The following is a 13,821-nucleotide window of genomic DNA, read 5'->3' on the forward strand; positions in this document are numbered from 1 at the left end:
TTAAAGTCAAACACCCTTCCCCCCCAAAAAAAAAAAAAAAAAAAAGAATTTCCCTGTGTGAAGCAGAACTCAAAGAAGAGTCTGTAGAAAATTTTTAATCTTCCATTCCATATAACATTTTTAAAAAGTGGGAAATATGCTTTATAGGTTACTTTTCAAATTCATCTACTTAGGCTTTTTTCTGTTTCCCTATGGGAATTTAAAAAACGTTACTAGAACTTATATTTTAGTGAGGAATGGGTACCTCAAGATTGCCAATTTCTCTTATCTCATCATTCCCTCTGTGAGAGAAAGAAAAGGAAGAAGTTTTTTTTCCTAGGTTATTGAGCTGATCTTCATAATTTATGGTTAGTCCCCTCTAGATCTTTGGGGTACGTAGCTTTGGTTCGTCAGAGCCCTCTATGGGATTTCAGAACAAAATATCAGAGACCTCAGAACCCTTGGAATTCTGAATTATTCCATTCGGAGATTGGTCAACAATTGTGGCTGCTCCCAAGAACTTCCAAGGCCCTCATCCTGGTGTTTTCTCAGCAAAGTCTTCTACTTTTGAAATCTCTAGACTCTGAGCCTTGCCCTGCTCTAGGAATCCTCTGTCTCTGACCAGGAAGCTATCCTGTACACTGTCATGCTAGATTGGTTGGAGGGGGCTTTCTTTCATATTCCCCATTCGGGTTTTGGCTGATTCCATGGATGTCTGGGGTATAAGTCACTGTAATTTTCATTGGATTTCTTAATCATTACTTGGTTTGATGAGAACATTAAATTTTCTAGAGAGGGTATGTGGGAAAACTAGACAGTCTGGTCACTATTTTGGCAGGAAATCTAAAATATGTATTTGAGCCCTCAAGTATATCTTTCTTTTAACATTGCTATAGATCTGCTCTAATTATGTAAAATTTTTATTCAGGTTTTGACTGGCCCTCGTCAAAATTATTCATCTTCTGGCTACCATGATTTCAATAGATGGGAATCTTTATTGAAAATCAAAGAAGGATTGCTAAGACAGAAGGAAATTGTAATTGACAGGTCAGTATATAATTGTTTTAGTTTTTGTTATACATTGAATATGAAGTTTTCCTTCCATAAATATTAACTATTATTTTCTGGAGTGGTTAAAGAGATCTGAATGTTAAAGAAATCTCCTTTATGTTCCTTCTTAAAACAAAGAGAAACACCTATCACAAATTATCCATTTACTATTTTAGATGCTTTGTTTTAGATTTCTTAATGTTTTGTGGATATCAACAACATTCTGGTTGCTCACAGCTTATACTTTGCACTTGCGTTTATGATGTCTATGTTCTTTTTCTGGTAATGCATCTCACTGGTAACATCCTTTTTACAGTTTCTTTGGTACAGTTCTTCATTGGCAAAATGTTGTGAAATGCTTATGCATTTTTGTATTGGCCTTTGAGTGGCTAGTAATGTTAATTCTTTAGACAAAATGGTAGTCATAAAAAAATAGTTGTACATCACATACATTGGACATGTATACTCATGTCCAAATGACAGGTCTTGTTTCAGAGAGAAATTTAGGATCATTATAAATGCTACACATTTCCTCTCTTCCCTAAACAAAATACACAAACAGCAACAATATCCATTCTCACAGTCTTACTCTCTCTGTTCAATACCTTCCTAGTATAGTACCTATAATGTTTTTATTGTTACTTAGTTGTTTCAGTTATTTCTTATTCTCCATGATCCCATTTGAGGTTTTCTTGGCAAAGATTATACATTTTGTGTATATGTAATAGTTTGCCCTTTCCTTATGTAGCTCATTTTATAAATGAAGAACCAGGGCAAATGTGGTGAAGTTACTTGCTCATGGTTATGCAGTTAGTGACCAAATACAGATTTGAAGTTGGGAAAATGATTGTTTCTGGTTCTCAGCCCAGTGCTCTATATTCATTGTACTACCTAGCTGCCCCCAACCTCAACACAGTAAATTAATATTTGCTTCCTGATTGACTCTTCCTTTTTCATTCTAACTTATTGTTTATCCCACTGTTTGTTTAGCGTCATCCTTCTCTGCTCTTTCCCTCACTCCTCCCCTCCCCCCTTTTCTCTTAATGGATAAAGTTTGGCCAATTACACATTAAAATTTGAACAAAATAGATTATGTTTCCATTCATTTTTTTCTATTTAGTCCACCACACTCTTTGAGTAATTATGCATCTGAGTTTGAAAGTTGTATAAAGTTTTAGGATTTAACAAGTGAAAGTGTTATCTGAAAATTGGAGGACTATATGATAGGATTTTTTGCATTTTTATTTTCCATCCTCCATGACAGTGACAGAAACCTATATTGAGTATATATTTTGCTGTTGAAGATTAATAATTAGAGAGTCATGGAACATAGTTATATTTTTTTCAAGTAATCTTTTTTTTTTTAATTAAAACTTTTTATTTTTCAAAATAATGGATAATTCTTTGACATTAACCCTTGTAAAACCTTGTATTATAATCTGCCTCCTTCCCCCACCTCATCCCCTAGATTGCAGTTTCTCTGATCAATAGTGATTTGGAGCACCTTTTCATATGACTAGAAATAGTTTCAATTTCTTCATCTGAAAATTGTTTCTTCATGTCCTTTGACCATTTATCAATTGGAGAATGGCTTTTTTTCAAGTAATCTTACAGGATTTTTGGCACATGTCAGGTAAGGGATACTTGTACACACACACACACACATATTTTTTTAATTTTCTTTTTTTAAATTTTTGTACCTCTCATCTTTTATTTATTTATTTTTTTAAGTAATTAAACTTTTTATTGACAGAACCTGTGGCTGGGCAATTTTTTACAACATTATCCTTTGCACTCACTTCTGTTCCGACTTTCTCTCCCCCCCCCCCCCCCCCCCCCCCCCCCATCCCCTCCCTCAGATGGCAAGCAGTCCTATACATGTTAAATATGTTACAGTATATCCTGTATACAATATATGTGTGCAGACCCGAACAGTTCTCTTGTTGCACAGGAAGAATTAGATTCAGAAGGTAAAAATAACCTGGGAAGAAAAACAAAAATGCAAACAGTTTACATTCATTTCCCAGTGTTCTTTCTTTGGGTGTAGCTGATTCTTTCCATCATTGATCAGTTGAAACTGAGTTAAATCTTCTCTTTGTCAAAGAAATCCACTTCCATCAGAATACATCCTCATACAGTATCATTTTTGAAGTATATAATCATCTCCTGGTTTATACATATATATTTTAAAAGCATATACATATGCATTTTAGGATCTTGTATTCTCTGCATCTTTTAGTCATGCTGTGATTGCAAAGATGAGGTGTGCTGTAAATTATTATTGATAAAAATTATGTCTTCTTTATTATAAGGATATTCTTGAAAGCAAGTTTTAGATGTTTGGTTACTTTTTTTTTTCAGTAAAACTTCTGCTATACTAATCAGACTGCCCAAAAACTATTTGAATGACCTAGAAAAAAATAACAATAAAATTCTTCTGGAAGAACAAAAGGTCAAGACTTACAAGGGAACTAATGAAAAAAAAAATCAAATGAAGGTGGCTTAGCTATATCAAATCTAAAACTATATTGTAAAGCAGTAGTCACCAAAACCATTTGGTATTGGCTAAAAAATAGACTAGTTGATCAGTGAAATAGGTTAGGTTCACTGGACAAAATAGTCAATAACTTTAATAATCTAGTGTTTGACAAACCCAAAGACCCCAGCTTTTGGGATAAGAATTCACTGTTTGACAAAAACTGCTGGGAAAACTGGAAATTAGTATGGCAGAAATTAGGTATTGACTTACACATAAAACCATATACCAAGTATGGCAGAAACTAGGCATTGACCCACACTTAACATCGTATGCCAAGATATGATCAAAATGAATTCATGATCTAGGCATAAAGAATGATATTATAAACAAATTAGAAGAACATAGGATAGTTTACCTCTCAGACCTGTGGAGGAGGAAGGAATTTGTGACCAAAGAAGAACTAGAGATCATTATTGATCACAAAATAGAAAATTTTGATTATATGAAATTAAAAAAGCTTTTGTACAAACAAAATTAAGGCAGACAAGATTAGAAAGGAAGCAGTACACTGGGAAAATATTTTCACAGTCAAAGATTCTGATAAAGGCCTCATTTCCAAAATTATATAGAAAATTTACAAAATATAGAAAATTTATAAGAAATCAAGCCATTCTCCAATTGATAAATGGTCAAAGGATATGAACAGACAATTTTCAGATGAAGAAATAGAAACTATTTCTAGTCAGAAAAGATGCTGCAAATCGTTATTAATCAGAGAAATGCAAATTGAGACAACTCTGAGATACCACTACATACCTGTCAGATTGGGTAAGATGACAGGAAAAGATAATGCTGAATATTGGAGAAAATGTGGGAAAACTGGGATGCTGATACATTGTTGGTGGAGTTATGAATGCATTCAACCATTGTGGAGAACTTTGAATTTGAAATTCATGCTCAATTTGAACTATGCTCAAAAAGTTATCAAACTGTGCATACCCTTTGATCCAGTAGTGTTACTACTGGGCTTATATCCCAAAGAGGTCTTAAAGAAAGGAAAGGAACCTGTTTGTGCAAAAATGTTTGTGGCAGCCCCTTTGTTTGTGGCCAGAAACTGGAAATTGAGTGGATGCCCCTCAATTGGAGAATGGCTGAATAAATTGTGGTATATGAATATTATTGTTCTGTAAGAAATGACCAGCAGGATGATTTCAGAGAGTCCTAGAGAGACTTATATGAACTGATGCTGAGTGAAATGAGCAGGACCAAGAGATCATAAATACATGGCAGCAACAAGACTATACGATGATCAATTCTGATGGATGTGGCTCTCTTCAACAATGAGATGAACCAAATCAGTTCCATTTGTTCATTAAAGAAGAGAGTCAACTACACCCAGCGAAAGAACTATGGGAAATGAGTGTGAACCACAACATAGTATTTCCACTCCCTCTATTTTTGTCTGCCTACATTTTTGATTTCCTTCTTAGGTTATTTTCACCTTATTCCTAAGTCCGATTTTTCTTATGCATTAAAAGAACTATATGGATTTGTATACATATATTGTATTTAGCATATACTTTAACATATTTAACATGTATTGGTCTACCTGCCATCTAATCGAGAGGTTGTGAGGAAGGAGGGGAAAAGTTGGAACAAAAAGTTTTGCAAGAGTCAATGCTGAAAAATTACCCATTACCCATGCATGTATCTTGTAAATAAAAAGTTATGATAAAAAAAAGGAATTTAAAATAAAACTTCCATAGAGATAGAAAAGATATATATATATATATATATATCTTTTCTATCTCTATAGAAGTTAGAATACATGTGTAACTACTAATCTCTCTCTCTCTCTCTCTCTTTATATGTATATTTCATTTCAAAACTCATTAGACATGTATTATTACCACATTAAAAAAAGTCTTTCTTTTTTAAAGCTTTTTATTTATAAAGCATATGCATGGGTAATTTTTCCAACATTGACCCTTGCATAACCTTTTGTGCAAATTTTCCCCTTCTTCCCCTCCACCCCTCCCCTATATGGCAGGTAGTCCAATAAAGTCTATTTTTTTCTACAATATGCCACAAATATTTTGGTGTTTATGAGACCTTTTTCTCTTTGACCTTCTTGAGGTATATGTTTAATGGTGGAATCTCTAGGTCAGGTTCACATTTTGGTCCATTTCTTAACATGATTCTAATTACTTTTATAAAATGAATTAATTCATAGTTCCATCAGCAATGTATTAGTATGCTTTTCTTTTCAATTAATCTAACATTGACTATTTCCATGTTTGATCACTTTTGCCAATAAATAAAAATAAAATTAAATTAAAACATCAAAGCAATTAAAATGGCTATTGATGGCCTGATATTAAATTTAGGATTGCTATTAATATATGAAATTGTATAATGTAATTGGTATCAACAAATGTGAGGAATATCAAGAAAATTGGAAATAAAAGTAAAAGACTGTCGTATTGTTTACTTCTCAAAGAAGAAAAGTGAGGGAGAAAAAATGGATAAGCAAGAATCTTGGTTGGGGGATACTTCAAGGGGCAAAATGTTATGCTTTGTGTTGAAATTAATTAAAAGTAAATAGTTACTAAATAAGTGTTTTATTAATATCAATTAGATTTTCAACAGTTTAATAGAAAACAAACAAATGCTACATAATCTAAATATATGATACATTCAAAATTATCTACACACACACACACACACACACACACACACACCCTCAGTGATTTTTTTCTATCTTCAGAAAGAGGATATTTACTTAGATTTTTGAAGTAATGCAAATATGGTTAATAGTTTATTAACCATAACTTTTGAGTTCAAATTTGTTAGCACAACACAAAACCTAACAGTACACTACCACCTTTAGCAGGCTTAGATCTATTAATTTCAGTTTGTTGAATTACATTGTTTTATTTTCTTTGCCTTTCTAAAAACCTTGTCAACATAAGTAGGTTTTTTAAAAATTTTTTTTTTTTTTTTTTTTTTTTTTAAAGAAACTTTGGTTTAATTGCCTGGATTCCTGATTGTCAAAACTATCTCTTTCTGCTTGTTTGAGATTTTTTTAAGTGTTTAAGCTGTTTTAATGTCTTTGTTCTATAACTCCTTGAAAGTCCCTTTGGTGATTTTAGAATTGAATTTTCCAGTTTGAGGTGGAAAAATGTCTGTTTTGAAATAAAATGGATTATTGTATTTACAAAATAATCCCTCCACCTTGAGAAGGTGAAGTTGAACTTATTTTGAAAGTACTGGAGCATTTAATTTAATGTGACTTTTTCCAAGTATAGGTCATGCTTAGAAAAATTTTAAAGATATTTTAATTTCGTGAAAAAAAAAAAACAACAAATCAGTTTGAAAGGTATTTTCTCAGGATCACAAATCTAATGATTGTCTGAGAGGCAGGATTTCAATTCAAGTCTTTCTTTCTGGGAAGTTTAGAAGTTGGACCTCATCCCTGAAACTTCCCTGGGCTTTGATAGACTATTTAGGCCATTATATAGTTGGATTCTAAACATCTGAATATTTGCAGCCATGCCTTTGAGTATGTTTCTTAATATTGTCTCTGTCTCTGTCTCTCTCTCTTCCCCCCCTTTCCCGTACTCCCCATCTCTCATGTCTCTCATGTATCTCTCTCCTATTTTTGTGTCCTTTCTGTCTCTTTCTCAGTGCAAGTGCTTCTTAATCCTCTATCTGAAACACCATCAACCTTCTTGTATAGATTCTTAGTTATTTTGCTCTGCAATTGCAAAGCAAAAGTATTTAGCCATTTTATGTAACCACTACTTCAGAAAATCCCAATATGTAAAATTTCAGACTTTAAAAAAAGGAAAGCAACAGATAAATTATTCATATAAAAAAAGATTATTTGAGGAGGGGAGGGATATGGCTAGCTTCCTCATTGTCTTTGAAATGTAATTCTATTTATATGTAATTTTTAAAGACTGTATCTCCTCTGTAAAACCATGAGAATTGGATAAGAATGGCATAGCTATCAAAATAGAAAAGTGATTTTATATAGGAGCCTCCTTCAAATTCTGTTTTGGATAAATGTTACTAATACTCATAGGTTCAGAGGCCTTTGGGTAGACATGGTGAGGTGAGGAGTAGAAAGACATGTTTGCAATTCAGGATTACTTTTAATGGAAAATATAAGGAGCTGGAAAACAAATGATATCCAGTATTTGTGAAAGAATAAATTATTAGAAAACTAAAAAAATAAAATTATTCGGTAGTTGTAACATCAAATTACTGATATATTTTTAGAGGATGTTAAATTTATAGTTAAGGCACTTAGGTGGTGCAATGAATAGAATGTCTTGGGACTCATCTTCCTGAGTTCAGAACTGGCCTCAGATACTTATCTACCTGACTTTGTTCAAACCCTGTTTACCTTAGTTTCCTTATCTGTAAAATGAACTGGAAAAATAAATGGTAAACTACTCCAGTATCTTTGCTAAGAAAACCCCAAAGGGAGTTACAAAGAGTCAGACATGGCTAAAAAGCTTGTAACAAAAGTTGTTGTTGTTGTTTTTTTTTAAATAACTTTTTATTTACAAGTTATATGCATGGGTAATTTTACAGCATTGACAATTGCCAAACTTTTTGTTCCAATTTTTCCCCTCCTTCCCCCCGTCCTCTCCCCTAGATGGCAAGGATGACCAATAGATGTTAAATATATTAAAGTATAAATTAAATACAAAATAAGTATACAAGAATAAAAGTTTTTAATTGCATGTTTCAACTTTTAAATCTTTGAGTGTTTTTTCCCCAAATAATTATTAAGAAAATTTTAAAACATCATGTAGTTAAAGAAAAACACTGTATTTCATTGAATTTCAGTATAGAATATGAGTCTTCCTTAGCTAGAAAATTCTTCAATTAGGATTGAATAGAATGTTTCACAAGATAATCCTTCATCTAATTTTAAAGGAAACTTCAGTGACTTATTGTTGAAAGTTGTTTTATTGTTTTGAAGGAATTTAAGAAAAGTAAATGAAAAGTCTAGAAGTCATAAAATGTTTAAAATGTTTATACTACATACCCTACAGTCAGGAAGACTAATTCAGGTCTTTATTTAGATATATATTAGGCAAGAAATAATCTCTGTTTGCATGGGTTTGTTTTTTTGTTTGTTTTTGTTTGTTGTTGTTGTTTTGGTTTTTATCTGTAAAGCTTAAATCATAATAGCAACTACTTTTTCCAAGATTGTTGCTAGGACTAAATGAGGTAATTTTTGTAAAGCATTTTGTAAATTTGAAAGCTCCACATAAATGCTAATTACTATTATAATGGGAAATGTGGATAATGTAAGAAAAGATAACAATGAAGGTTTTTTTTTTAATTGTTAATTATTTTTCTAAAAAAATAAAATCTCCATAGGCTTTGTAAACTTCATTAGCTCCTCCTCTGGTCTTCTTCTCTCAATTTTGACTTTATTTATCATCCTACAGCATAAATTATTGTCTGAACAATAATTTTTTATCTATGTAATATTCAATTCAATAGAATTAATAAAGAAAAAAAACAAAAAAGGAAGGAAAAACTAATTTAGATTGTATCCTATGAAAAATTAGCTTCATCCATAAATTGAAGATAGTATTGAATTTTTATGGTCCATCTTTCCTCTTTTTTATGCATTTATTTAATTTCAAACAATTAAAATGATGGTGTCATTGTACTAGTATGTCAGCTGCCACGAAGCAGTTGCTAGATCACCTTATTTAAAAGTTTTTGTGGAGAAATGATATCCTTTTATGCTATATACCAATCCTAAATCCTTTATACAAACAGTTTGGGTTCCTGATACTTGGTGCTTATGAAATTTTTTTTTTTAATTTAATAGCCTTTTATTTACAGGTTATAGCATGGGTAACTTTACAGCATTAACAATTGCCAAACCTCTTGTTCCAGTTTTTCACCTCTTACCCCCCCACCCCCTCCCCTAGATGGCAGGATGACTAGTAGATGTTAAATACATTAAAATATAAATTAGATACACAATAAGTATACATGACCAAAACGTTATTTTGCTGTACACAAAGAATCAGACTCTGAATTATTGTACAATTAGCTTGTGAAGGAAATCAAAAATGCATGTGTGCATAAATATAGGGATTGGGAATTCAATGTAATGGTTTTTAGTCATCTCCCAGAGTTCTTTTTCTGGGCATAGCTGGTTCAGTTCATTACTGCTCCATTGGAAATGATTTGGTTGATCTCGTTGCTGAGGATGGCCAGGTCCATCAGAACTGGTCATCATATAATATTGTTGTTGAAGTATATAATGATCTCCTGGTCCTGCTCATTTCACTCAGCATCAGTTCGTGTAAGTCTCTCCAGGCCTTTCTGAAATCATCCTGTTGGTCATTTCTTACAGAACAGTAATATTCCATAATATTCATATACCATAATTTATTCAGCCATTCTCCAACTGATGGACATCCATTCAGTTTCCAGTTTCTAGCCACTACAAAAAGGGCTGCCACAAACATTCGTGCACATACAGGTCCCTTTCCCTTCTTTATAATCTCTTTGGGATATAATCCCAGTAGTAACACTGCTGGATCAAAGGGTATGCACAGTTTGATAACTTTTTGAGCATAGTTCCAAACTACTCTCCAAAATGGTTGGATTCGTTCACAACTCCACCAACAATGAATCAATGTCCCAGTTTTCCCACATCCCCTCCAACAATCATCATTATTTTTTCCTGTCATCTTAGCCAATCTGACAGGTGTGTAGTGGTATCTTAGAGTTGTCTTAATTTGCATTTCTCTGATTAATAATGACTTGGAGCATCTTTTCATATGACTAGAAATAGTTTCAATTTCTTCATCTGAGAATTGTCTGTTCATATCCTTTGACCATTTTTCAATTGGAGAATGGCTTGATTTTTTATAAATTAGAGTTAATTCTCTATATATTTTGGAAATGAGGCCTTTATCAGAACCTTTGACTGTAAAAATATTTTCCCAGTTTATTGCTTCCCTTCTCATCTTGTCTGCATTAGTTTTGTTTGTACAAAAACTTTTCAGTTTGGTATAATCGAAATTTTCTATTTTGTGATCAGTAATGATCTCTAGTTCTGCTTTGGTCATAAAGACCTTCCCCTTCCACAGGTCTGAGAGGTAAACTATCCTGTGTTCCTCTAATTTATTAATAATTTCATTCTTTATGCCTAGGTCATGAACCCATTTTGACCTTATCTTGGTGTACGGTGTTAAGTGTGGATCAATGCCTAGTTTCTGGTGGTTATGAAATGAAAACCATTTGCATAATAATATTAAGATGTCATTTGCTTTTTTCAATCTCATTCTCTCTTGAGTGTACAATGGAATTTTCTAGAGGCTATTTGATTTATGAATTAAAGATTTAGCCTCAGACATTAAGATTGAGTTAATATTTCTATAAAATTATACTATGGCCTTCCAAAAGAACATATATACAGATAGATCTGGTACTTGTTTTGCTTATGGTTATACAGTATCAGCAGTCGTTGAAAATGGGAAGGCTTAAGATTATATCTAAATGCTAGCAAAATATTAAAAATCTTTAATTTTGCAAATTTTGTGATTTATTAACAATTACATTTAAATTTTCAGTGATTCAGTTTTATAAAAAGTGAGTAACATTGCTGTCTTCCTAAAAATTATGGCAGTGGCACCAAACTGCATCAGTAGATACTCTATTCTTGAGTTGGTAATTTAAAAAACAAAAACAAAGACATCTGTTTCACTTGAACACTCTACATGAAACAATAAAATTTACTAATTTCATTATTTCTTGACCATCAGATGTAGATCTTAATAGTTGTGGGACAAAATGACAAGTTCATTGTGAGGAAAAGTAGTCTTGTATTTTTCAGATGACGAATATATGATGTACAAAAGTAAAAAGATCCATTCAAAGTGGAAGGCAGACCTATAGAATTGAATAAAAAAAAAATATACTGATGTCATTTCAGAACATACTAATCTTTAAATTTTAGGACAACTAATTTTAAAGAACCTACCACTTTTTTGGTGTAGTTTCAAAGAAAAAATTCTCCAGTTATCTAAAAATGTTCTTTAAAATAATTTCTTCCTTTTATAACTACATGTTTATGTGAAACTACATTTTCTTCATATACTTCAATCAAAATAACACAGAAGAATAGATTGAAAGAAGCAGCAGATATGATATTTCCAGTTGCCTTCTATTAAGCCAGAAATGAAATTTCTAAAAATATAAAACAATGCTACCCTTCTTGTTTTGCTTTTGTTTTTGAGAATGGTTTTATAAAATAAATATCATTTTTGTTAAAATGTAATGAATTTATTGTTTTAAATGAGATGGGAAATATTTAGGAATTTACCAGTTTTAATTTCTGATGTAGCAAATATCTATAGATATAAATAACAAAAGAAACAAAATCTCTTTGGGACACAATAATTTTTAAAAGCATAAGGGAACTCTGAGAGCAAAGACATTGAAAAATATTGCTGCATACTCTTTTCTTTGGTGAAATCATCAACATGGATTTGATGATTCTCAGATTTACTTATCCAGCCATGTCAATTTCTTCAATAAACTCCATTGGTTTCCTTTAATCACCAGGATTGGGCTTTTAAAGCTTTTCATAATTTGGCACTTTGCTATCTTTCTAGTCTTTTTACATCTTATTCTTTTCCAAGTACTTTTTGATCCATTGACTTTAACCTTTTTTTTTTTTTTTTTTTTTTTTTTTTTGTTCATGCATAGTAGCATTTGATCTCACTCCAGGCATTTTCATTGGCTGTTTCTCTTGTCTGGAATTTCCTCTTCACTTTTGCTTCCCAGTTACCTTAAAAAGTCTCATGTAAAGCCCTACCTTCTTGCAAGAAGTCTTTGTTGGTCCTTATTAATGCTAGCTTTCCCTCTGACATCTCCTACATATATACATAGTGTTTGTATATAATTGTGTGTGGTTCCTCCAATTAGATGGTGAGCTCTTAGAAGACAGAAACTGTTTTGGCCCTTCTAGTATTCCCAGAATTTATTAACATAGTGTTTGGTATACAGTAGGCACTTAAATGCTTATTGACTTGATAAAGAGATCCAGATCTTAAATTATGCCCTTAAACTGGGCAGCATTTTCCAATGAAACAAGATGAGACATGTAATGACTAATAACTTAAATAATTTGAATTTATTTAGTGATGATTTAATTAAAATTTTTTTTTCTCTTCTCTGCTATTTGTTGGATATATACATTTTGTTGAATAGTAAATCAAGATGCTGAATAATATTCTTAGAAATTAGGAATACATTTCTTAGAGGACAACGTTCTTAGAAAAATAAAAGGAATGAATTCAGAAAATCCTTGGAAGATTTGTGGATAAGCTCTAGGAGAACAGTTTTTAGCATAATAGAAAAATCAAACTGCTGTTAAAGATTTAAATATTTTGATCAGTGAGATGATCAGTTAATTATAACTCCAGAAAATTGATAAAAAATCATAATTCTTAGGTCTTGGCAAGAGGTAAATAGACTGCATACAGAATGAGACATACATTTTAAGATGTGACTAATGTCTGAATTTGGTTTTCTTGACTGTACATACTTATGAGGGAAGCCCTTAGTTTCTATTTATTTTTCATTTTTTAATGTGTGCGAAGCAATTTTATGGAAGACTAGGTAGTAATAGTGATGCTAAAGAAGAAAACATGTCAGTGGAATTTTTAAAATGAAAAGAAAACAAGGAAGTTGAAAAGGCAGTGTTGGTTACTTAGGTTAAATTTGACATATAATTTAAAAATAAGTTGCATACAATATCAACTTGTGCCTTCATGTAAAATCTTATTTTTGTGTGTGGACATTTTTATGTTTTAAGTTTAATAAAAGTTTTAAAAATTGATTTTATGTCCTTGCAACTAAGGTGAAATGAGAATTTCCCCTGAGAAATGTTCACTTCTGTTGCTGCTGCTACTCCTGCTTCTTTTTCTTATTTCTTTTTGGGTAACCTAACTTGAATTTCTGTTTTGTAGGCAGAAACAACAAATAACCAATCTCCATCAGAGGATCAGGGATAATGAATTACGAGCACAACATGCCATGTTGGGTCATTTTGTAAATTGTGAGGATTCTTATGTTGCAGGTTTGCAGGTAAGATATAGAAGGTATTTTTATGAACATTTTGTATACTCATACCTTATACCTCAAAGCATCAACCTTTGATGTTTTCCTATCTACAGTTTTCCTAGAGATTGGATAACAAATCTCTAAAGGCTTTCTACTGTTGTTCTTTACTATGTAACAGAATTTGTTTCACATAT

General features: G+C 31.9%; 1 protein-coding gene across 5 annotated transcripts in view; it reads left to right on the plus strand.

Moving 5' to 3' along the window:
- Window positions 1-13,821, plus strand: part of CEP85L (centrosomal protein 85 like) — a 142,556-nt gene that overhangs the window by 90,667 nt on the left and 38,068 nt on the right. For all 5 annotated transcript variants that reach the window (XM_031964359.1, XM_031964361.1, XM_031964360.1 and 2 more), the window contains 2 exons: window positions 908-1,026; window positions 13,534-13,651. In XM_031964359.1, coding sequence (XP_031820219.1) covers window positions 908-1,026; window positions 13,534-13,651 — 237 coding nt within the window. The remainder of the gene's footprint in view (window positions 1-907; window positions 1,027-13,533; window positions 13,652-13,821) is intronic.

This window comes from Sarcophilus harrisii, chromosome 4 (genome assembly GCF_902635505.1).
Source record: "Sarcophilus harrisii chromosome 4, mSarHar1.11, whole genome shotgun sequence".
NCBI classification, from domain to species: Eukaryota; Metazoa; Chordata; class Mammalia; order Dasyuromorphia; family Dasyuridae; genus Sarcophilus; species Sarcophilus harrisii.